This window comes from Haliaeetus leucocephalus, unplaced genomic scaffold (assembly GCF_000737465.1).
Source record: "Haliaeetus leucocephalus isolate CR32 unplaced genomic scaffold, Haliaeetus_leucocephalus-4.0 Scaffold83, whole genome shotgun sequence".
In the NCBI taxonomy this organism is placed as follows: domain Eukaryota; kingdom Metazoa; phylum Chordata; class Aves; order Accipitriformes; family Accipitridae; genus Haliaeetus; species Haliaeetus leucocephalus.
Window position 1 is genome coordinate 2,411,629 of NW_010972519.1, and position 26,109 is coordinate 2,437,737.

At 40.3% G+C, this 26,109-nt stretch overlaps 1 protein-coding gene across 1 annotated transcript in view; it reads right to left on the bottom strand.

Annotated features, from left to right (window-relative positions):
* The window catches only part of ANLN (anillin, actin binding protein), a 29,888-nt gene extending 15,548 nt beyond the window's left edge, over window positions 1-14,340 (bottom strand). The window contains exons 1-14 of the mRNA XM_010582600.1: window positions 14,323-14,340; window positions 9,399-9,552; window positions 8,759-9,043; window positions 7,971-8,317; window positions 7,045-7,267; window positions 5,913-6,106; window positions 5,669-5,776; window positions 5,058-5,178; window positions 3,450-3,566; window positions 2,658-2,884; window positions 1,945-2,096; window positions 1,486-1,633; window positions 698-833; window positions 184-366 (exon numbers count right to left, since the gene is read on the bottom strand). Coding sequence (XP_010580902.1) covers window positions 184-366; window positions 698-833; window positions 1,486-1,633; window positions 1,945-2,096; window positions 2,658-2,884; window positions 3,450-3,566; window positions 5,058-5,178; window positions 5,669-5,776; window positions 5,913-6,106; window positions 7,045-7,267; window positions 7,971-8,317; window positions 8,759-9,043; window positions 9,399-9,552; window positions 14,323-14,340 — 2,413 coding nt within the window. The remainder of the gene's footprint in view (window positions 1-183; window positions 367-697; window positions 834-1,485; window positions 1,634-1,944; window positions 2,097-2,657; window positions 2,885-3,449; window positions 3,567-5,057; window positions 5,179-5,668; window positions 5,777-5,912; window positions 6,107-7,044; window positions 7,268-7,970; window positions 8,318-8,758; window positions 9,044-9,398; window positions 9,553-14,322) is intronic.
* Window positions 14,341-26,109: the final 11,769 nt, after the last annotated feature.

A 26,109-nucleotide genomic window follows, 5' to 3' on the forward strand; every position in this document is an offset into this window, starting at 1 on the left:
AACAACTGTGGAAAATTTTGAAAACTTAGCCAAAAAGCAGATCAATTCAATGTAATTGCTAAATTTTCATTGCTCCCAGAGTTCTGAGAAACACCAACACAGAAGACAAAAAACCGAGAATGAACCAGAAATATACGTAGGGAGGATGAGGGAAGGCATAAAGCTTTCAGTGGCTAGTTTTACCTGGCTTTTGAACCGTACCACACACAAAGTCTGCTTTTAAAGGTAGACGCATTTCTGAAATGGAAACAGATCCCCTGGATGGAGCAAATTCAGTAGATGTAGAAGCAGCTTTATTTCTTTTACTATGAGGTCCCTCACTCTTCAGTTTATTCAGTTCTTCCAATAAAGCAGTTCTCTTCTCAGCTGCATAGAGAAATCAATTTGTTATAGTTGTAATAGAGGAACAAGTAGTCCTGAACAATTTATATATTTTTTTGCCATAAGTATGTAAAATTCAGCAGAAATGTTAATCATCTTCCAGAATAGGAGGAGTATTAGGGGCAATAAAGATACCAAAAATGTCCTCTTGCCTATAGAAGAAGCTGAGACAGAACAGATATTGTCCTCTCCCGTTTTCCAGGTGAAAAACTATAAATAAGTGGCTATAAGGTAGCATAATAAATCATTGCCAGAATTCATCAATTCTTCCCAAAGTGTTCACAACAAAGAATTGAACTTGTGTCTAAAAACCTACTTGCAAGGAGAAGAAGTCTCTCTGCCTCTGCTTCTTCTTGTGACCCTTTTCCATGTTCCTCATCAAAACAGCAGTTCAGAGCTTGACTGGCTTGATGAATCACTGTCTGCTGCATATTGATCTCATTATTCAGCTCCTAGAGTAAACCAGTAGTAAAAATAATTAGCAAGAAGAGAGAGATTTAGTATTATATTCAAACATGGAAATGTCTTGAGATTAGCATTTTTGGGGCTATCCTTCAGAAAAATCAGACCATTTAGATAGTAAACTACAAAAATCTTGCAGTTTACAGTTACTTCTGCAAAAGAATATTGCAGCACAACATGTTTTGACCTCAGAGGTGATTTAAATATGGTGGGGAGTCAATAACTTCAACGCTTGTACACTCCATATCCAGTCTAGTCTTCCCTTCACCAGGGGAAGGAGCAGTTAACCAGAAATTCAGCAATGTAGATGAACAAGGCACCAGTAAAGATCAGAATATTGCCTACTGAAAGTATCTAGTTATGAATCCTGCCTAATTCAAAGGCAGTAATAAGATATAGATTCCCCATCCCCATCTCAAAACAATGGCTTGTTCTCTCCAGACTTACTCCATAGCATGATCCTTCTAAGAGATGCATTAGCTGTTCAAATTATGCAGTATCATTCCCTATTATTAGATATTTATGCTAACAACCTAATTTTGCAGTTCTAAGCAGTACGTCAATGTCCTGGACATTCACAGGGGAAATTAAGTGAGGAAATAGTAAATTAGAAAAAGAATTTTAAAGAAGTGTATTAGATACCTGCATTTTCTTTTTTATATTGACTTGATCAGATGGGCCATTCTTTTTCATTTCTAGTTTAGAAGTAACATCTTCTTTGCGAACAATGATTTGCTTTATTGAAGGACGATCGGTTTCTTTAAATCTTTGAGACCTATATGCATCAACACTTTTAAAAGAGGAAACCCCATTAAATGTTTCACAGGCGTGGCAAGGTTTTTTTTTTTTATATACGTACATATGTGCCAGGTTTTGATATTTTCCAACTTGCCTAAATGGCTTTAAAAAAAGCATTCTATCAGCTCATTTTAAGTTTAAGCAATATAAAGATTACACAGAGACAATCTTTGATAAAGGCAGAGATCTTAGAAAAAAGCTTTGTTTGTAGTTTAAGCAGTATGCTTCTTTAGAAGAGTCAAGAAAGCCAGTGTCTTAATTTGTACACTTAGAGAATCAGGTGTGGGGTTTTGTGTTTATTACCTATATGGAAGGTTGCGATCTTCTGACATAGAGCCTATACTGTCTCCGGATTCTGCCCTGGGGACTTTAGTCCTTTGGAACTTTTCAGACTTCAGACTTATATCACTGATACTACTACCTTCACCAGTTGACTTACAAGGAGAGACAAAGGCCTGGGAAGAAGAACAGGTTATATTACAGATTTCTGTCTACATTAATCATTATCTGTTTTCTCTCACCTTTACTTGTTTTGCATATAAACAGTAAATTTGGAGGCTGCTTAATACTATTTAACAGACATTTTACAAATATTTCCTAGGACATGGAGCAAGCTAATTTATTTATTTCAAAGACACCAATAGATCATTGAACTCAAGAAGATTTTACCCTTAGTTTCCAAACTGGTACATTACATAATTACTTCTCTTCAGATTTTCATCAGTAACCACTTCACTGAATGCATGTATACCACTGGAAGTCCAGCACAAGTAATAGATGTATATACTCAAGCTTGATTTAGCAGAAGTTAAGCCACTTGCTTAGCAGAGCATCCCATATGCTATGCTATTTTCAGAGGAAAATAACTTCACCTCATTATGTTTTCATCAGCAAAGTGTCATTTGTAACTTCTCTATTTGCCCAGGTATCACAAAACAACAAAACATCACCGTTCACAAACAAATTGTACATCCATGGGATAAACAAGCCCTTCCCTACCTCCTCATAACGCTTACCTCTGGACCAACAGATTCCACTAGAGGGGTTAACAGAGACATTGATGAAATATTCAGTGACTCTTCCTGCTCCTCCTCCTCACTTTCACCTTCCAAGCTCATGCTCATTTCTTTCTTCAGCTTTTCTATGTCTGGACCATCCTCTTGAAGAACTTCAAAAATTTCATTTATCACTTTTGAGCTATTCGTCTCATCATCCACACTCATTTCAATTTCGTATACTTCATCTGAAGGGTGATGTTTATAAAATATTAGTAGCATCAAGACTGAACTCTTCATTCACATTAAGTGAGCAGAAAGATGTTAACAGGTAAGCCAACTATTTTTGTCTTTCAGGTAAGTTTGATTAAACAGCCCTTATTATAGTCAGGCATATAGAATTCTAAAGTATACTTCCATCCTTATTTTAATATACTATTATCACATATACTGCATAATTGATACAGCGAGGGAATAAAAAGATGCACTTGTTCAACAAGTTTCAACATTTTAGTTCAAACAGGTCTGAAACTTAACTGCAAGTCCCATGGTCGAGCAGTCATTTCTGTCCTTTTGCAATAAACTTTTAGTATCAGCATTTTAATATTCCTTGAAGACTTGAATGTCACGAGAGAAGGATAATGATAAAAGAAGTTTCCTGATTTGTTTTACATAAACCTTGTTACAAAACACACATGAGCACCAGCAGGTGTATGGCAAATTAATTGTTCAGACTTGAAGGATATTAACACTCTGCTGGACAAGTGGCAACAGATAGCTAAGTGCATTAATATATACCTACTCAATACTAACCTTTCGGTTTCTCAGCAAGTTGTTCAAGTCTTGAGATAGACATCACTTCTAGCAGGCTCTTTGGCTCAGTGGTCTTCAGAAGACTGGGTTTATCAGTCTCTTCACATTTAGAAGCATCTAAGTAGTTTATAAAAAAGAAGTCACTGAAGATTATGTCTAGCCTTTGAATTTTTCTATTTTTTTTTTTTTAGTTATTGACTTTTGGAGGTTTGATAGTACAGCTGACAACTTACAAACAGCCTACTAGATTAAGTATTCCAGTTAGCTTGCTGTCAAAAAAAAAGCATTAGAATACATACCCTCCACAACCTGTACAGCTAGACTTCTATCTTATAATCAGAAAGCTGATAGCACAAGAAACAATGCTGAAACAATAGTAGAGTGCAGCCACTTGAGACCAAAGAGGGAAAATTTAAAAAACAAATTAACAAAAACCACCACACAAAAACCACCATACCAAAACCCAACAGCAGGATATCATCCTGTTTTGCTAGAAGCACATTTGATAGCCTGTTTGCCCGTAATGCCTATAAGAAGCATTAACTAAGTTCACTCTTTTTTCACAGAGAACTGGAGGCTCTTCCACTCATGTTGTGGTTTAACCCCAGGCAGCAACTAAGCACCATGCAGCCACTCACTCACTCCCCCCCAACCTAGTGAGATGGGGGAGAGAATCAGAAGAAAAAAGGTAAAACTTCATGGGTTGAGATAAGAAGAGTTTAATAGAACAGAAAGGAAGAAACTAATAATGATAACAACAACAATAATAAAATGAAAATAATACTAAAAACAAGTGATGCACAATGCAATTGCTCACCACTTGCCAACCGAGTTCCCCAGTTAGTTCCCAGCAGCGATCCAGCCCCTGCCCCAGGCCAACTCCCCGCCCAGTTTATATACTGGGCATGACGTCACATGATATGGAATACCCATTTGGCCAGTTTGGGTCAGCTGTCCTGGCTGTGTCCCAACTTTGTGTCCCTCCAGCCTTCTTGCTGGCTGGGCACGAGAAGCTGACAAATCCTTGAGTTAACATAAACACTAGCAACAACTGAAAACATCAGTGTGTTATCAACATTCTTCTCATACTGAACTCAAAACATAACACTATACCAGCTACTAGAAAGAAAATTAAGTCTATCCCAGCCAAAACGAGGACAATTCAGTAAGCACCACAAAGGATGTCACAAGCATCTCTGAATTATTTTCAGATGCGCTACTCTAAGAATTAATAGCATAAGGGGGTACTGACAAAGGAAGAGTTCCCTCCCATTAGATTATTGGGGAAATTTGGATACTCAGGTACAGTTTAGATTAAATCTGTAACTGACAATTCTCATTCACTCTCCCTACACTTATCATACATGGAAGTATAAAATACAGGTAAACCCACTGAGAAACGAAAAGGTGGTCTTGCCTTGCCAATCTTTCAAATGGTATAGGAGTGCAGAGTATTATCATCACACAAGAAGGTTTAGACAAATAAGAGGTGACCAAATAAGAGGTCCAGTTCTATACATCAGTGCGTGCTACTCGCCTCTATCTGCTCATGAATGTCAAGGGTAGTGCTTCCGTCCAGTATTAGCCACAGGCAGTGACAGTTCTTACCTGAAGACTCCACACTGGGAGACTTCGCTTGCGTGTCACCTGCTGGTTTGTCTTCTGCTGATCCAAAAGCAGTGGCATCTGAACTAGGAGGATGTTTTGGACTAGCCTGAGATTGGCTTTCCTGGCAAAAATAAAACCATAGTACATTCAGGAGGTAATGGTCAAAGTGACTAAAAAAACTGCCAGACAGAAACACATTTTAACACCTGCTAGGAAAAAAAAAGTTGCCTATCCAATATCAAGAAGGATCCTATTTATTTATATAAGAAATTCAGCTGAAGTACTAAATACTAAATTGAGTATGTGTAAGGAGCTTTCTTTTGTTTTTAAAGTTACAGAATATAAAAAACCTGCACTTATCAAATAAATAAGTCAGTCAATTGGCTCAAAGCAGCACCACTTGTCTCCTTAATTGATTCTGCAGGAGGAAAAAAATCTAATAATTTGTTAATAATCACACAAACCACTTGACAAGCAGTGTTGCACAGCCTGGGCATTCACAAAGCATATGTTTTTATCTTTTATTTACATTTGCACATCTGTCCCTGTGTTCAGAACATGTTAAAGCAATTCACAGACTATCATCTTTTGATACATGGAGGTAACATTACCATTTTAGCTTCTGGAAGTTTTCTCTTCGAACTTTCACTTTTCTCTGCACTCCACAGATTGCCCCTATCAAACCGGCCACGAAGGCATGCAAGTTCTCGTTCACGTTCCTAAGCAAGTAAAGGGGAACAGGGGAAAAGCTGACAGCTTTAAGATGTCAAAGCATTTCAAATTCCTCAGGTAGGTGCAGACCAGTAAGAATCTTCCCCAAGCTTATAAGCAAGCTACGAACATAGCAAGTCATACCTGCTTAAGCTGGAGTGCTAAACTGGCAGTAGAGGAATTCTCATTTTGTTTGAGAAGCCTTTCCTGGATTGTCCTTGTATTTGGGGTAACAATGGGTGTTCTGCACCCTGAAGTATTCGTAGCAGGACTCCGTGCACTACGCTCTTGACAGCGCTCCCCAAAGCGTTCCAGGAAGGGCTTAATTCCTGATCCCCCTACAAAACCAATTGTTTTGCCTTGAAAGAAACTCTCAAAACCACAGAAAGAAATCACTGCAATTTTGCATCCTGCTGAACGTTCTCAATGAAGCAATTAGGCTGTCCTTTACAGCTCTTGCTCCGTTATAGTTTATACAAATTAAACCTGAAGTGCAAATCACCACAGTAACAGAACACTGAAGTTAAAGCAGCAAATCAGAGCTAATAAATGTCCTTCTCTTAAAGTCCACATGTGATCCACCAGTTATTTAAACTGGCTTGCTTTCTCAACATTTCCTCTACAACCAGCCTCACTTGCATCATTCATGTAAATGAGCATTCAAGTACATAATGCAGATACATTGTTTGGCATCCGCCCCACTTTATTGAGCTTGTCTTTTATGGTCAGCATAGAGACACACGGTTGCTCTACTGGCCATAGCTTCAAAGACTTCAAGTTATTAGTCCAAGTTTCTGAAGCAGTTGAATTTAAAACTGGGCATGATCACTTGCTTCAACACAAATACTACCACTGAAAAGAAAGACACTATGCAAAGTTAGAACATCTATGTGACATTTAGCTTTGATTTGTTCTAACATATGCAGACTCTTTACCTGATATCAATTGGATACACATAGTATCCAACAATTTTAAAGAAGCTTTGAATAGTCTCAATTAACTGATGCTACCAGGATACATTTTTACATAGAGAGAAAAGTTACATTGATTTTGCTCAAGAGTTACTAAAATGGTGTCCAAGAAAATACCCTTGCAAAATATGGAAGGTGTTCATTTATGACATTATCACAGAGCTCTTTGGGACTTTACGCAAGTTACAGCACAAAATAAGCATTATCTAATATGTTACCATAAATTCTTAATCAATATGTAGTTTTCAACACAGGACACAAGCCTAATTTGAATGAACATTTATTGAAGCTGAAAAACAGCTTACCTGGTGTTGTGGGTTTACCCTTAGGTTCAAGTTGCACATGTGTTCCTTTGACTGGCTCTACTTTGGACTGAACTGGTTGAGGCAAAGTTGATTTTGCTGTTTGTGTACGCTTTTCAGCTTTCTGAGGGCTGCAGGGATTCTCTGTTAACTGTTGTCGTAGTTCAGATTCTTTAGAACAGGGAACAGTGACTCTTGAGGATTGTGTTAAAAAATTGTTTGAATCCTTAACAAGGAAAAAAGGAATAATGTTAAGATGAGACTGTACATTCTTATTCTCTCAAGAGGAAAAAGAATGAAAGCATTCTGCACAGCATACTATAACACACCTCTTCCATCAACAATAGAAAAAGCTGAGAACAAGTGCTATAAGCTTTTTGTAGATTTCTTTTATCCAGTATTTCAAATTGTTTCAGCATTTGATTCCAGGTACTTTTGCCAGCTACTTTAGGTACTTTCCCACATTTCCCTAAACAAGACTGCACATGGCAGATATTGTCATTTCATAAATGGCATAAATTGAACAATAGGTATCTGGTACTGCTAATTTCAGCATTCTGACTAAATTTTCATACAGCAATAAATATTTACAGTTTAAGTCAAGCAACTACATGAAGTTACAGAGTGAAACCCAGTATCTCTGCAAGAAGCCCCTTTCTCATGGTCAAAAGGGCAGCAACCAATTACTTTGACACCAACTTCTACACGACTTAAGTACACTCGTCTTTAAGTATCAATAAAAGGGATTCTAAGGTGTTTCAGGTCTGCTATTAGAAAAGGGCATGTGGGATTGCAATAAAGCAAAAGTTGTAAATAGGCTAAGGTTGCTCACACCAAGTCTTTAAATTCAGATTAAACACTTATGGGCTAACATTTGTCCCCCCAATACTCAAATCAATTTTTAATAAGCAACTAAATCAGACACTCACCTCTATCTTTGAGTTTGCTGGTTTATTAATAGAAGCCTCAACAAGCCTTTGAGAACAGGATGCAGCTTCCTGCTTTACACTGCTACTATTGATTCTAGCAGATGCTCCACTTGTAGTGGACAATTTGGATAAACAAGTAGTGCCAGGCTGTTCTTGTGCATTGTTTTGCTTTGCAGATGGATGACTTAGGTCATCTTCCCAGGAACCAATTGTAGCAGCAAGGTTAGCTAAACGGCCTCTTCTCCCAATAGGGGTATCACTTACCAGGGCACTAGATGTCTGCTTAGGTGGAGAAACAGACAGATCTTTTGACTGGAGGGAAGACAGAGGAACACATTCAGAGGGATCTGGAAAAAGAAAACACATTTATTTTGCTACTAAAATATACTGAGTTATATTTGCATCTTTTGCATTTTGCTATGTATTAAGTTTATCAACAGTTAGATGTTCTTTCCATGAACAGAATTAAGCTACTAGCTCTGAAGGCGTTGAGACTAATCAAGTCAAATTAAAGCTCATTGCAAAGACAACATATTTCTAACCAAGCAGTTTACTAGTTTTATGTCACTGTTGTTATGAGCAAGGTATCACACTAGTAGGGAAAAAAAATGTGTATAAAATGAAGCTGCAGTCAATAGTTTCATTATTTTAGGCCTTCCCCAGTGCTGTCTAAGAATTCTTTACAAAAACATTAGCATTCACACACACAAAATTATCTTCTGCTAGCAAACATAACCATCAATGCAAATGCTGAGAAATACCAATAATGCTTAGCAAGCGGAATATACCCTCGCTATCCCAGCAGCGTCGCTGTTCTGCCAATTTCTGCATACGTGTTTTGACTGAAAGGGCTGCAGGAGTTTCTGACTTGGTGTTTGTTTTTCCTTTCTCAAGAGGCTGAACCAATGAAGCCCTGTTAGAAGCAGTTACATGCAACTCTGAAGTCATCTCAGGATAATGATTGCTTGTGCAACTTGAGGGAACTGGCTGTATGTTCTCCGAACTGGAAGCCTGAGTCTCCATATCGTTAGGGCAGAGCCTCTTCGATGGTGATGGCTTTGTACCAGGTTTCGCTGTACAGGTCAGAGTATTCAAGCAAATTAGTATTCAAACAATCTAAAATATTTTCAGAGACAGCACAAAACTGTAATGCAATGATATGCCTCCCCAAAAACTGCCCTTCCCAAATTCTACCCAGGACAAGGCACTATCTTTGGCATTATACAGTTATTTTTAAATAACTTACTAATTACTTAGAGCATCTGCTCTCAGGTTAAGTTAAACATTAGCCGTATTCATTCCCAGTGGTCAGGTAACTGCATCCATCAATGTTTAAGATAAACACAAAGAGTTTTCACTTGCCCTTAGAAAAAAAGGAGATGGGACTTATATCAAAAGACAATCTTTATTAAACTTGTTGCAAAATACCTTCTTCACCAGGAAGAGGTGCCTGGTTACCAGTTTCTAACAAAGGCTCTCTGACCCTCTTGGTCTGCATCGTGGGTCTCAGTCCTGTCTTGGGCCGCTCAGCCATTTTCTTCTGCAGGTTCTCTCGCCGGGCACGGGTTCTTTCAAGGAGTTTCTGAGTAGTCAATAAATCATGTGTTACCATACATTGCAATAAGTGTGTTAACTAGTAATAGCTCAAATTAAAAATGTTTGAATTTTATATAGCATATACTAAGATCCACAATACCAGAAATTTATAGTGAAGGCTACATTAAGACAAGCGCAGCTCTCAGATGTTGCCAACTGATCTACTGTAATGCAACACGATAGAAATATTCAAAGCCTGGTTTTCTGACTGGCTGTCCCTCCTGAAAGCAGAACAAACAAGACATGCTTTCTACCCTGCCAACTACATGTTTTTTCTGTCTACCTCCTTCTTCTCACTGTGATAACCTCCGATCTCCATGCTTTGATTTCACTATTGCAATGCCCACAGCTTCTCCCGTATTCCACAAGTACCTGTTAAATAAAAGGTAGCTTACACTGTAGCACATTCCAAGCTACCTCCTTGCTATCTGGCCAGTCAGAACATGTTTGCAGGTTATCTGAAGTTCTTTGGCCTACCAGACAGACAATAGGCTGCAGCATTTTCTTCACAGAAGCAATGGTTTGGGTCTTTTCACCTAGCCACAAACTTTCATGAAAATTGTAGAAGCAGTTAAGTTTGAGACACCTACTCTTTTATTAAGAAGAGGTGTAGCTAGCCAGTTCCAGTCATCAAATCAACTAGTGTCTCCCATTAGCTTGGCTTTCAAAGGAAACCGGGCTAAAGAGACACAAGTAATGGCAGAATTTAAAAAAAAAAGAGAGAGAGAGAGAGAAAGAGAGAGAGACAAGAGGCTTCTACAGAGCCTGAAGTAATCAAAAACATTTGAAAGTAGGTTTTTGGGGGTTTTGTTGTTTTTTGTTTTTTTTTTTTTACTGAATCACCACATGACAGTCTTGAACTGTCAAGTCCTGCTAGTAGGGTTTTTTTGGCACCTCGGTAAAGTACATCGTCAAATCACCTGATTAGCACTAACCCTCTAAGAAAATAATCAACATTGAAGTAGTTGCCAAGTGGTCATAACAAAAATTTCAACAAATTAAATGTATGGTTGTTAATACTTTAAGAAAATGTTACTATTACACCTTCTAAATCAAAAGGTCAATTTCTCTTCCTCAAGCTTAAGTTTTAAGAATAGACTGATGTTATAACTAGTTGTCTTAATAAACAGGCTATTTATCACAATATATCTGTATACAAAGGAACATATAAAGATATACCAATTAAGCTACCTAACAACATTCTCTTTCATTCCCTATCCATTGGAAATTTGAATACTATGATCATATTCCATACCACAGAGCTGTTTTAGTAAATGTTCCACACTAGTGGAAAAATTATTCCTTATAGCATCCAAGTTTTAAATAATTGGATGAAGTACAAGGTTGTGTTTTGTTTTTTTTAAAATACTGCATTATCACTCAGTTTGATCACACCTGAAAGATACTTAATTACTCCTTTGATCTAGGTTTTAAGGCTTTTTGAGACAAGCAATTGTGTGATTGAACTAATGGCCTTTAAAGGGAAGCATATAAACTGCACTTGTTTCGTGGCACATAAATTATTGTGAGAACTGTGCCAGCCATTACGTGTCCTGTTGCACAACAATTAAATACACATTTCACATTTTTAACTGTCTAAGGCTGAAGTCTTAACAATGTTCCATCGTAGGACAAGACAGGACAAATGGAACGTCAATCTCAACAGTTTTTTGTGAAAGCAAAAATCAGCTTGCCTAACTTCCATAGAAAAGGAGGATTTGGGGGGAGAAGAAAGAAAAAAAAAGTGGGGAGGGATGACAACATGAAATGCCAGGAGTGCCTTCAATGCTAGTTGTGTCGACAAGTCAAGTTTCCTTATTTCAACCTCCAGAAGGCAGAGCTACAAAGTGCAGGTAATACCCACATAAAAAAAAATCTTAAAGGCTCTATAAACTAACTGTTCTTCTTGCACAAAGTTAAGTAGATCTCCCACAACAGTATTCCTACAGTTCTATTCAAATGCAGTCACATTCCTTTGTTTTGCTAGTTCAGTAAAATGGAGTTTCAGTTATTACAAATAGGATGTGACTTCCCAAGAATGCACACCTCTGTTGTTTAACTCCAGCTCCTATTGGCTTTTCGTTTCTCAAGTTTTCCATGCAACTGCCATAATTCAAACTCTGCTATTACACATGATGAGTAAGCCAGTCACCAGAACTTGAGACTTACTTTTCAAATTCATCAACAGGGTATTTGCTACAAGTACATTCTCCAAGTGTTCTGATGACAGCCAAAGTTTCAGAGTAGGACGTAGCTATTTCATTACATCTAGGAGTCTGGGAACTACTAAGTTGCAGTTAGAGAATCACTGTTTGTGTTGTAGAAGCACCTTCTAAAAGTCAGAAAAGGCCTTCCCACTTTAAATGTTGATGGGGAATCTTGGTTTTAAAAAACTATGTTTTAAAGTACATTTTTAGCAGCATTAGAGAAGATACTCAGGCCCATATGTGTTTGGAAGAATTTGTTCTAACTGTCCTGCTTTAACTAGCAGAATGCAGCAAAGGGAGCAAATTTATCCATGAGATTGAAGGAACAGTTAACTCTAAACTTCACATATGCAAATTTTCCCCTGAGCAATTGCATCACTCACTTCTCTTTTGTCATCCTTCATGCTAGGAAACCATACTTGGCTCTACGAATGTTAATAAGTACTTCAAAGTGCAAAATAAACTAGACTGTTTGTAACATTCTGTAGTACCAAACACAAAGCCTTTTGTGCAAGAAATGTGAATTATACAGTCAGCTATAAACTGATTCACAAATAGTATGCTCATTGTGACCCTAAAAAAGTATTCACTGCACCATCTCCTCAGTGCGTTCTGTATTAATAATTTGGTTGAGATTCAGAAGGTTATTAGTTTTTGTTTGTAAGATTAATCAAAAGAAACATTATTTCAGAACTGTCTGATTTGAAAGCATTCCACTGAATCTTAGAGCAAGATTTATTTGAGCTTACATTCAGTAAGACTGGGACAAAATTTGTTGCTGTAAAGTGATCAGCAAACACTGAATTAACAGCATGCTTTGGCCAATTAAGGATCAAATTACACTGGTTTACATAATCAACACTTAACAAGGCTTCACCACTTCCCTGCAAGTAACAAGAGCATGGTAATTTGTAGTCAAAGATTATCTGAAAGTAGTTAAGCTAATGGAAGGTTATATTAAAAGAAAAAAAAAACAACAGAACATAAATACTTCATAGTAGGTGGTAAAAAGCTTCCTTTTCAGAAAACTTTTTTGAGGAAAGTTATTAAACTTCAATACTAATACGCTAATATTGTGTAAAAATCTGACTAACAGTGCAATGTCCTCCACAGCATAAACATTCTTGATAAGGCAACATTCTAAGCACTCTGCAAGACAAGCTCACATTTGAATAAAGTTTACTCTGAGGAGTGGCCTCACAGTTGGTCATAACTTTTCAAAGTCAGTTATCTACAAGAAGGGCGTGTTGAGGTTGGAATATCTCCCAGCGTGCAAAACCATTTTAAACTTGATTCAGTAGTAAGGACTTGAAGTTTATTTAAGACTAGTCAGATCATGTCACTCACTAGCAACTAAGGAAGGAGGTTTTAGATGTTTATACTTAGCAAGCCTTTACATGGGAGTAGGGTAAATCTGCCTTGGCATAACAGATTTGGAAAATATGTTCAGATCAATACCTTCTGTTCAGTTTTTTAAATCATATCTGTGCAGTCTCCTTTTTTGGGCACTCAATTTATTTAAAGTACATCAATTTGATATACAGGTTGTTTTCATGGGGAGGAGAGAATATTTCCCCAACATATTTGATTTGGGTTTTTTGCTAAAGTAGTTTAGGTTTCTGTTTAGGCAGGCTGTGGACTGAAAGCCATTTCTACTATGACATTTCTCAAAGCAGTCACAAGACAGCTCTACAGCTTTATATCTGTCACACATAAAATCAGAGTACAGCACAGCATCTTTAAGAAACTCCAACCTGCATACAGATTCAAGTCAGTCAGTTCCATTCATTTTGTTACAATTTTGCCTCTGTAAAACTCAAGCACACACATGCAAATCCACCCTGACAACTACTTTTTTTTTAAAAAAGAGGAACTGTGCCTGCCAATGAAAGTGACTGATCACAGGTAGCAATAAAGTCAAATAGGACGCATTTTTAATGAGATGGTCGCAAACTTCACACTCGACCTTTAGATATGGCAGGCACAATGTGTGTCAATACCACTCCAATTAGCTTCCAGGGTCCCTTCTGTTTCAACCGAAAACCTTATCTGCCAGACTCACGTGAAAAGCAAACACTAAAGCGCTAGGAAACGCAGTCATGTATCAGCCCGCTTGAGAAAAGGTCCTCTCCTTCACAAACCCTTGCATGAATAACCCCTCCGCCCTCTCCTGGAAGAGATCTGCCGCCCCACAAACGCCTGGGCGGCTACAAAATTGGAGGTGCCAGCACAAGCAAGACGAGGGGGCAGAGAAGCGCCTCCCCGTTGAAGGGAAAGAGGCTGGCTACAGGCCCACAACCCCCCGCAGTAATGTCAACGGGGATGAGGGGCGCTGACAGGCCTTAGCCAGGAGCCAGGGCTGGGAGAAACTATTCCGCCCCTAGAGCCCGGCCACAAGGAGCCGCTCTCCTGCGGCCCCCGACCGGCCATAGCTGCCCCCTGTCCCTGCGGCCCCCGCCCCTGACAACTCGCCCCCGCCCCGGATTAAGCCCCAGGCGCGCCCCCTCCACAGCTCACCGCTCGGGGGCCGGCCTGCGCCATGCCCTCACCTCAGTGAACGGATCCATCGCTGCTGCTGCTGCTGCTGCTTGCTCGCGCTCCCTCAGGCCGCCCGAGAGTGGCGAAACCACCACCCCACGCCAACCGCTCCTCAGATTTGAATTTCAGCGCCCGCCGCGAATGCGCATGCGCGAGGCGGCCGCGCGCCCACGGTCGCCGCGCAGTCACGTGACACGGGGACGTGCCCCCCCCCGCACCAGCCCCTGCCGTATCCGAGGCAGGCACGACAGGAGGAGGGAGGCGCGCGCGTGCGCACAACCTCCCGCCCCGCGCGGCAGAGGGCATTGATTGACAGGAGTGCTATCCAATCAGACAGCAGGTTGCCCTGCTCTCCCCTTCTCCCTCGCGGCTTCCTTTCCCTTCCGTGTGAGGGAGAGAGCGGGGAGTGCGAAGGTTCGCCGGGCCTGTTACGGGCCGCGGCCGGGCTGGCTCTCCCTTTCCCGGTTCCGAGAGCAGGCCTGGCCTCGCGTGCTGCATCCGCGGGCTCTGGGTCGTGCCGCCCAGGGTTTCCGTGTGTGGCGTGCAGGGAGTGCATCCAGCCATGGCGGCCCTGCCACCTTCCCTTACTCCTCCTCGTTAGCCTAGCTGGGCGCAAACTGTCTTGTTGGTTTTTTTTAAAGAAATTTGAGGCTTTTGCCTCCTTTACAGGCAAGTAGAGCAATACTGCCTGGTTGACTGCACATCTTGCTGCAGCTGCTCAGTAGGAGTGTCTCCCAAGCCTTTTTCATTTGAAGCTTCATTTTTCAGCTGGCATTGACAGGAAAAAATGATTTTAATGTAATTCTGTGAACAGAGAGCATACTTATCCCAGTGCACTTGTGAAAGTTGCAGCTCCTTCTCGTGGCTTTTATGTTTCTCCTTGCTTTACAGCCAATGGTGTCATCCAGTCTTGCCCACCAGTTTCTCCTGCTGTCCCCTTCTCCATTTCACTGATAGACCTTTCTTAAGATGCAAGTGTCAGGGATGCTGAATTGGCATAGACCCATCAGGTGCACAGATCCCATCCTCACTAGCTGGGCACCACTTCAAACTCCTTTCCCATAAATGTGTTGGAATGCAATTGCAAATACAGCTTGGTTTTTTTGTATCTGCTGTTCACCCCCAGAGGCTGCTATCAGCCTGACAGCCCAAGTGATTCAACCTCATCAAATTTCCAGTCTATCCATACATATTGGTACCCCTTTATACCTTTTTGCTTGTATGCAAATAGTTTTCATTACCTTGCATAAATGCTTTTCTTCCCTAGTGCTGTGCTTCTTGCCTCTTGGATTATTTATAGGCAGCAGTCATTTCTTCTTCCAACCTTTACTTTGCCTTGCTAAACAAACCACACTCTTCTAATTGTCCCTCATTAGAAAATCTTTCCAATGCCTTATTTCCAAACAGCATGGCATTAGTGTGCAGCAGAATCTAAAAACACAGTATCAAATAATCCTTTTCTGAAGAAATCTTCAAGATTGGACACGCTGGCCGACGATCATCCCTGCACTGTTCTCAGATAAACGTGGGTTGGAGTAGCCCAAGATCCAGCATCAGAACTTGTTCACATACCCGGCTGAAAATTGGGACTTACCAGGTGAGACTCATCACTCATTCATAATCTATGAACCAGCCTGTACAGTGATAAGAAAGGACAGGCTTTATTTCCTTCAGGAGAAACTAGGTATAGCTATCACTGGGAAATAACAGAAACATTCCTTTAATGGAGCAGTAGAGAATCAATGCAGGCAAATACCCGAAGACAAAATAGCCAATATGGAGCTTGAAGTCATTGGCAGAAAATAAAAAGAGAGAATTAACATTCAGTCTTGTCTTTTTCCTGCTATCCCGAAGGAAGAAGAGTCATGCACAATTTGAGTCCTTTAAAACAGAACAGAATTACTGCATACTTTCTGCTTTACATGTGGATCTCTGAGATTTATGCAGTGCAGCTCCAGCTATCATTGGTTCATTTCCAAACATGGCTCCATCCATTGCTGTCATCTTTCAAATGATATGGCATAGCACATGATGCTCAGTCTGAGGGACAACCAAAATGGTGTTAGCTGCACTGTTAGTATGCATAATAATCTCATCTGCTATTTAATATTGAGAGGGAAATAATAATGCCTTATTCTGTAAAATAAAGTTCTTGTAAAAAATATTTCTATAAAGTATATTCTGAAAAATGAAATTGAGATTCCTAGGAGTGTATAACTGCTTAAAATGTCAATGCAACGTGCATGTGACAAATGTCCTTTTGTTTTTATCTCTACAGAGCCAATAATTTCTTCATCATTTTGATCCAGACTCAGTGGGGCCCTGCTAGAAATAAATAGAATACTTTCTCATCTTCTCAAGGGGTTACATCTGTCTTCCAGAACAGCAGTGGACAGTAAATGTATCTTATCCTTTTATCGCTCCAAAGAGCCAAAGAAAGTCAGTCTTCTTCAGGAATGTTGCTATAAAATGGCTACAAGATCTGATGTCTGCCTAATGGTCAGGGGTACAGCCTGTAGCAATGGAATTGCCAGTCAGGTTATTCTTTTCTTAATAAATTAATAAAACTATTTGCATCTTATGGAAAAAATCAACTGATGTTTCACAATCTGAAGGCGTAAAGAAAAAGAGAGGGAAAGAAAGGAATGCCATGTTGAAACCAGCAGAACAATGAGCCGGCTCTGCCCGCTGAACAGCATTATATTTTATGCCAGCCTTTTGCATTCAAAAATTGTGAATCACACCCTTCACTGTCTCCTCACCCCACGTGATATGGTTTAAGATTTCTTCTTGCCAGGGGTTAGCTAATGAAAAGTAATCCCTTCTGTAACAATAACATAATACAAAGCACTTGGGGAATGGTATTTGCAGGCTTGCAATTTTCATGGGAATTGAGAGCATGGGCATGGAAGCTAGTCATTTGTCTTTTAACATGGCAAGAAAAACATTTTTACTTTCCCAAGTTTTCCTTCAAAATTTGTAAAGCATATTGACTGTTTTCAGGGGTGTATTTTCATTTTTGGAAGGTTATAGAAGTTTGCATTAGGACTTCTATAAGAATAGAACACTTTTTAACTAATAAGGAGAGCACTAGCCAAAGTTTTTGTAGCTCTGGCTTTCTTACAGTACCGATGCAATCATAAATGTAAAATACTGAAGGCAAAAATGCTCATCCTAGTGTAGTCCACTGTATAGCTCCATTTTGTAATCCTCAGAGAATATTTCCTAAAACTTTCTGTCTGCTGAGAAATTGAGTTCACGATTCTGATTCCAAAGGAAAGATGAGCAAGATGCTTCCTTTGATTCACAGAAAAATCTCAGTAATCCTGTCATTTAGAGAAAAATAGTATTTTCCAACTTGTAATTTCCTTTTATTCACAGCTAAATAATTTGAAGTGAAAGTTGATGCTCATCTATCTTGCCCTTGCAAGCAGATTCAATCTATTGAATGGTAATACAGTGCATTATAACACAGTAGATTGTAGTATTCCTTGTAGTTTAGATTTACCTTCAAAAGGCATTTTTTACCAGAAAATTCACTCTTCCGCTAATCAGATGGAGAGCTGTCAAGATGCTGATACTCATTTCACACTGGTAGTATGGCTGCATAGGATGCCATAGAGAGGAGAAGCAAATGTATAGTCTAGTACACAGTGTTGTGCATCATTATTTCTGGACTATAGTCCCATTAGAATTAATTCTTTCCAGTGATTTCAGACAAAGGATTTAACCTTGGGGAAGAGGCAAGGAGGCAGCCCTTATAGAGCTTCTTGAGGACTGTGTCACTAGCATGCACATCCCTTTCCCCTAGCCCACCATCTTTTTGCCTCGAGTGGATCCTGGAGGATACATAGTGCAGGTCTGACTCTCCATTTCTCGGTGCCTAAGATGAAGCCAGGCCATAAGATATTCCTTTCTTCACAAGCTCCACACTAGGACCCCTGTATAAGGGAATCCTGCACTACAGAAGAGCAGTAAGAATATCCATCCTTTCCTCAGTGATTCTGAAATGAAGACCAAATTGTGCCCTCAGATCCTCTTGAATATCCTAGCATGCCAGAGACTGGGACTGGGAAAAGGCAATTTCACTCCCAGACAATGACTAGAAGGGCTGGTCCATAGTATGGCAAAACACAGCAGTTTGGATTAATCTGTATTTTCTATTGCAACTAAACGTAATCAGAAACATTTTGATGGGCAGCATTTAGGACCTGTTCTCTGTGGCAAGCCAAAGGTGATTATACTGCTTTTGTCAACTCCTGTGACAATCACAGAGGCAACTTAGGCTGACATTATGCAGTAAAGGAATATATTTATGTCAGGAATAAGACAGATTTTGTGAGTAACCCAAAGTGTGACATGGATTTAAATTAGTAATGCTCAGAGCACAAGCCTCTCTTCTAGTAGCCCAAGTAGGAAATTGATAACCAGCTCAACCAGACTAAAGGAATGTGAGACCCCATAGCCATTACAGACCAACTTTCAGCTGGGACTGTGCTTTATCATACCAAAAGGCTTCATTTATTAATCTGCCTTGGTAAGTGTTGGGGGGGGGAATCCCTTAAACTGGACATTTGCTGGGGGAAGATATGCTACATTTTCAGAATGTACAGAATGAATTTCAAACAGCGTGAATTTTATTTATTCTCTCACTTGTCATTTGCAGAGTATGGGCAGTTCTCAGGAAAACACTGGCTCACTGAAGACACCATTTATATTAAAAGTTGGAAAAGCACCCTGTCATTTATATTCTACACTAAATTACTGTATGATGACATGGATGGATTAGTGTTAACTGTTGTCAGAGCTGAAATGCACCATCTCATATGAGGAGCGACTGAGGGAAAATCACACAGAAATCGAAGCTGGAGGGAAAAGCAAAAACATTATGTGGAGAAAGAATTAAAAAAGAGAAGAGTGGAGAACGGCAAATAACAAGGGAGGATAACAAAGAAAACAGGAGGAAAAGACAGAAGAGGAGATACATTAAAATGGAAAAATAGTGAAACAAGGAATGAGACAAAACTAATTTCATTAACAACAATAGTTAAGTGGACTCAGTTTTGGAAAAAATCTCTGGGTGGTTGAACTGTGCATTTTTACAAGGCTGTGGGAGTTAAGAAACATTTGCCTGTCATGCACTCTGAAAAGATTTATTGTGTTCACAGTTTTCTTAGCCTAATATTGCATTTGTATCACTAAATCACAGAAAGTTTCTCAGGACCTTTCATTTAGGTCTCCTGACTGATTTACACAGGAGAAGGGGAATTAGACTTCCTTCTTTTGTGTCTCAGTTATAAAATACCCACTTTTCTTTCTCTATCCACATGGCACAGGTGTACCATTTGCTGACATAAAAATTCTTAAATGAAGCAAAGGGCCTGAGAGTACTTAAGTGCCATTATGTTAATTTAGACCATTATGTTAATTTACAGTACTTGCTTACAACTCTGCAGCATAATGCAGAGTAATCGCATAATCACATCAGCAATTTCACCAGCAAAATTGTATCACATTTTATATTCTTGAAATAATTTTCTGAAAGATGGGAAAGTTGGGAGATTCTTGTTGAAAAACCATTTTTCACCAAAAAAAGTGTTCTGTCAGTTCTAGTTCCTTTTTTGAAGACTCAGTATGCTGTAAGCTCAACAGGTGCTAATTTTCTGACCTCATTCTTTCTATCTTATTCCCATGTTTTAAATAAATAAATGAAACTATAGGACACACATAAAACAAATCATAAATGATGCATAAGGAAGGTCAAGAATGTTACCTACAAAATTACTTTAAAAAACTAAGGTAGGTGCTCCAAGTTAAGCATAAACTATATGCTTTGCTAAACAAGGAAAGACCTAAGGATATGAAATGGGTTTTACAGGAGTTCATGATATTTTTTTTCTCTTTACTTTCCATGTCATTCCTCTGAAAAAAGCCCATACACCAACATGAAATCTTTTCTGCAATAGTAGCGTGTTTACACTAGAGGGTGCTACTTAGACAGGATTTTAAGCTGCTTAGTGTTTTGCTTTGGAAATCTCTTTTTCAATACTTGGAAAAAAATGCACATCTGAAATAAAAAGAAGCTGTTTTCAGAGGGACGAATTCTACCGAAATTTGAACAAGCACAATTAAAATGTAACGGTGATGATATTTTCCACACACATATCCATGAGGGACAGTGGTAATACAGTCATCTCCGCTTCAGTCGAAACTACATATACAATTACACTGAGGCTGTTGTAGATGAGTAAATATCCCTAATATTTCTGCCTGCTTTTGCTTAGAAAACTATTATGAGGTGGAAAACAGATTAACTAAAGGAATAGGAAAATAAGATCATGGCTTGTTGTTGATGAGAGGCACAGAAACATCTGGTGGAGTAAAACATAAAGTAGCAGTTTATAGTACAAATACAGTGTCACTGAATGTCTGGGTGTGGTATGATGCAGTGTTGCCTCACCTTGCAATAAAGCATGAAAGAAGGCAAAGGGAGTGGAAATGGCCAAAAGGTTATTTTAAATGATTCTTCCCTTGTCCTTCCAGTGGTGGTGAGGATTGTCAGAGCCCTGAACATGTCTCTCCACACCTCCAGGGGCTTTGGCTGCCCGGAGTCAGAGCCCACATGGCAATGATGGAGGTCTTGGGCCATGAAGAGAGCTGCTGCTCCCTGACAATGGTTTGCAAGTGGCTTGGTACGGGCAGCTTGTCTTCTTGTATGTCTAATCCAAAAATCTCTTTTGAACTCAGTGGATCTGTAAGAAGGTGAGACGGTGTGTGCCCTGCACTGTCCCGCACTCAGAGACTCTGGAGCTCCAACTCTGGGACTCTGGTAACACCATCATAAAATGGTACCCAGGGAATCTCCAAAAACAGACATGAGAGAGAGGAGAATAAAGTCTGAAAAGAACTCTGTCTTGGCTTGTGCTTCTCCCAGGCCTGAAGACTATTTCCATCAGCTGAATTTGTCACTAGTACCACTTGAAAGGGATTATTCACCATGGAGTAAATAAACATAGCCCCAGCTGTTTTATAGTCCCATCTAACCCCACAAACTATGCAGGAACCTGCAAGGTAAAGCTAGGTAGCAGTGCCAGGCGTGTACTTGGAAACTGGAAAAGGAGAGTGGGCTTACACCTTGGGTTCTTGCCCCTCGTTGAGTCCAGTTCTTCTCCTTGAAAATGGGATTTACCAGCAGACTACCTTCTCCAGGCCAGGCAAAGCCCCTTCTGCTCTACAGATCCCGTCCTAAGGGAGAGGATCTGAATGTACCATGAAATGAAATGCTTTGATGAACAAGTAGATCATCGCTCTTTCCCCAGCTGCTGGGTCTTTGCCCACTGGGGTCAACTGCAATGGGTGCTCTGGTCCCAGCACTGGTACTCCAGCTCTAGGACAGTGCTGGCCCCAGCATGCAGGTGAGGCCTCTCTCTTCAAAGCACCATGTAGTCATACCTATCCCTGCACAAGTTGCATCTTGTAAGAAGCTGCTAGGATGGTGTTTTGTGTTTCTTGGATATCCCTGTTTCATTTTCTAAGTCTGTTACACAGCCTGGACCAGCGAAAAACAGGCGATCAGGTAGGCGGTGTGGAAGAGGAAGGGATAAGGAAATGAATGGCAACAGGGAGAGGAACATTGTGCTTTTCTCAGGTTGGTTAAGGAGCAAGTGAATTCCCCACCTGATCAGCCAAAAAGGGTGATGCATTACTGTGAAAACATTTGCTTTTCAACTGAAATTATTCCGGTACCACAAAAGAGTTGGCAGACTTCAAAAGGCCCAAAGACAAAGTATAAACATTTAAAAAATTCTCATTATTTGGGGTCAGATTGTCATTAGCCCTATGCTGCCTGACCTGGTATCTGTGTTGCCACAGCAAGGTGTCTGACTCATCTGCAGGTGTTTGCGGTTCAGCAGACAGTCTGCACTCGGGCTGCCTGCCAGTCCTGCCTGCCACTGCTGACAGCAACATCCTGCCTTTCTCAGAAGAACCCCTGTAGTGACAAGGCATTGCTGCAGAAGTGGGCAGACGGTTAGAGGAGGAAAGGTCAAGAGGGGTGTATTTGTCCATCAGTCCATACTGTAAGCAGGTGCATGCTTTACTGTGACTAATGTATTTATATAACCCAGTTCTCTGCCACAGGAAAGCAGCCTCTTTTTTCTTAGTAGGTATAAGTGCATTTGTGAGTGTACAATAGACATTTTTGATTCTTTTCCCCATATGATAACGGACAATGGTCAACTACATTTGTAGGTTCACATCACAAGGATCTTAGATTGCTTTCACTTCTCTGAACTTTACTGCAAGGTTTGCCTGCATTTTGTTTTCCCTTGTTGGGCTGAGTTTATGGTATTGAGCCTCCTTAGCATAAAGCGGGAACAAATTCAGTGGATAAATCAATCTGAATACTGGAGCTGTATCAAGTTGTGCTCTTCAAGGCATCTTAAAATAGCAGTCCCATTGAGTAAGACTATGAGTAAGCAGCTCCCACAAACATGTGCTGCCTTTGCTGTGTACTAGAAATGTATGACCCATCTGGAATCAGATGGCAATCTTAGACATTTCAGAAGGAGTTTCTAGAATGTGTCTGGAAGGATGGTCAGTTGGATCCACTTGGTCAATGAAATTGTTTGGTCAGAAGATATTCAGCCAGCTAAGAATCATTAAGTCAGGGAGGGGAGGCTAACCTTACCACTCTGATGGCCCTGAAGTTGTGCCAAATTATGCAGAGTTATTTAAGGACTCTCATTCTCAGCTTTCCTAGTTCCTCAGGGATTCTTTCTTGTCAGCACACAGAAGCGGAAGAAAGATGTTGGTGTGAATATGGGGGAGGAACCAAATGAAACCAACATTAAAACGAGTGCATGTATATATATATATGTATATGCATATTTAAAATCCAGATGCACATATACACATATATATTTATATATGCCTCTGTGTGTGTTTGAATTTTGCAGTGTTAGCTTGTGACAGATGTAGAGACCAATAAAATCTATCCCTGCTTTTCCAGACTGTACATGTTGCAGAGCTTATTGATGCTAATATTCCTATAAAGATACTCTTCTGCATGCAAGACATTGCAGTATATTTGACCGGGTGAATATGAAATTATCTCTGAAGTCATGACCAGGTAAATCTGAAATTATCTCTGGAAGTAATGTTATGTTGAAGCTGAAATACAAGATGCATGTCAGCTTTAATTCTGTCTCCTAACAAGGGATATGTGATACCAAGATATAGAACTATTTGTATTGTGGAACTGGATTATTTAAGCTGTATTCCACAGTGTGGCTCACCTAAACCTTATCATTTGTCCCCATGTGCCTTCACCTTGCTACAATGCGATCCATGCCAGCTGCACTGATAGCTTCCAGGATTTTTTTTGTGATAGAGTACCTCATCTTTTTCCCACTGTCCGTCCAGACAGACTTGCAAGCTAAGATGCCTTTGAGGTCAGAACTGCTAGAGGTACATTAAATATATATATACCTATAGCATTCTTGTCACATTGAGATACTTAGTAATGTTTTTCTTGACTGAGCTTTCCACATTATGCCTTTAATCAACAAATGTGACAAAGCTTGCTCAGAGCCAAAGCAGAAAACAGGGGCAGGTGGCCTTTCAGCATCCCGCCTTTGTGCCTTCTGCTACTGCCTCTGGCATCCTCCTGCAAGAGCCAGGAGCTAGCATGACCTAACAAAACCGTCAAGCCACACTGCAAAGGAAAGAGGCTAGCAGGAAAAGAAAAAATAAGATGGAGGCAGCAGACTCAGGGGTGACTGAATACCCAAGCACTTCATGAAAAAGGACACACAGACACCAGAGAGAAGTAGGCAGGAGATGAGAAACATGGAGAGAAGGCATCCACCAGAGGGAACAAGGAGAGGGGATATATGTGTAAAATACACATCAAAAGCTGGAGTTCCCGATTTCATTGCTGTTGCTTCCAAGCATATATGAAGTATCATCCCTAAGAGGACAATTTAGTGTCTACACAGCAAAAACATTGGGAAGTTATGGTAAAATGGTACATTGACTTCACGTTGTAGCAGCCATCTATCGTTTCTTCATCGGCTGTGCTGATTATTTGCACTGTTTGAAATGATTCACTGGTTTGTGGTTGGGGTTTTTTTCTGTCATTGCCATGTATCACAAGCAAACTCTTACCCATTAGTGATAGCTTTGCCTCTCTAAATTTAGAAGTGTTTATTCAGTTCCTGCAATTTGAGATTTGGAGACAAGCCTGCAGCTTCCAGATACTACAGTATTAGCAAAGTACTTTAGAGGGTATTTTAGGTTAAACTTAGCCATGTTGACAGAGCATATATCTTCTCTGTTCCTCAAAGAATTCAAGTTAAAAGGGACATAAAATTTGTCAGCTAGGTAGAAGTGTGTTTCATCACTAGCGCTTCATTAGCAGACTGAAAAAAATGACACCTCAGTGTTTTCGTAGCTGGACTTAAGAATGCCTGTCTTTGTGTGTGAAGCACTAGTAAATAAAATGAAAATATGTGCTTTAAACTTTTTTTAATTATTGCCTGTGAAAAGTGCTATGAAAGCAGACAGAACTATCTGATCAGCATCTGCTCAGTCATATGATTGCATACATGCAAATATCTGTAAGAAGGATTCATGAAGTTCAGTAAAACTTTTCCAGGTAGGACACAGAAAGGGGTTCTCAGACGTATCAATGAGCTGCGATCTGTGGAATTCCCATCCCTGCTATGTGATGATACAGCCAGACCTTATACTTTTTAGGACGATGTTATGGAGAGTATCTATGTGTACAGCGCATTGCAGGTATGAATTTATTGATGGGAGGGAAGGTGGCAGACATTTAAGCTATTCAACCAAAGCAGGGCACAACTTCCCAGCTCTCCTCTCCCTGGCAGATCACTACATTCACATAATGTATGTTGAGCACTTCTGTGCTGTTAAGTCACTTTCAATTAAATTTCTTTCTCCGTTAAGTGTTGACCATTTAGAAAAGTAAATGCATTAACACACTAAAATGTATTCTTGTGTAATCTGACTTCAGTCATGCCCTTAAGTCTGCATGAAGAGTACAAAATCTTCCTACACCATGCCTACATTAGTTGGTTACACAACTGTAATTGCTAAGGTAGAATAACTTGTTCCTACTTGATGTTCAATAGGCATTTTAAAATGTGCCGATTACATTTCGAGGAGTGAAAGGTTTCACAAGCAAAGCAACAGATTGCACAAGTAAAGCAACAGGAGGGTGCAAGATAAAGTCTATCTTCTGCTGTAAATTCTATTTATTCCTTGTCAATGTATGATAACCTTCCCGATTACTAAAATCAGTCATTGCCCCAAACCGTTGCTCTGATGCAATTCCTCCCGTCTCTTCAGCAAGAGACAACAGCTCCTTGTCGTGCTCTCCCAGGGTGGCACGTACCCTGCTGAGCACCCCTGTCCCGTGCAGCCCTTTCTCTGCCTGCCTTAGGCCCGGCGGATAATTATCCATCATACCAATTATTAATCAATTGCAGCAGTGGCGATAGTTGATAACTATCAGCATACTGCAACGCAGACGCTGGATTCAGTGCAAGTTATGCCTGTGAGGCTCCTGCAACGGACGACGCTGAAAACCCGCCGGTGCTGCCGGCACCTGACGCCGAGCCGTGCCGGTGTGGTAAAGCCGGCTCTTTCGGCGACGTTTTTGGCTGCAGCTCGGCGCCCGCCTTGGCCGGCTGCCATCCCAGGACACCGGCCGGGCCGCCCCGCCGCCGCCCTGTCCCCTGCATTACAGCTCCCAGGATGCAGCTCGCCCCCCC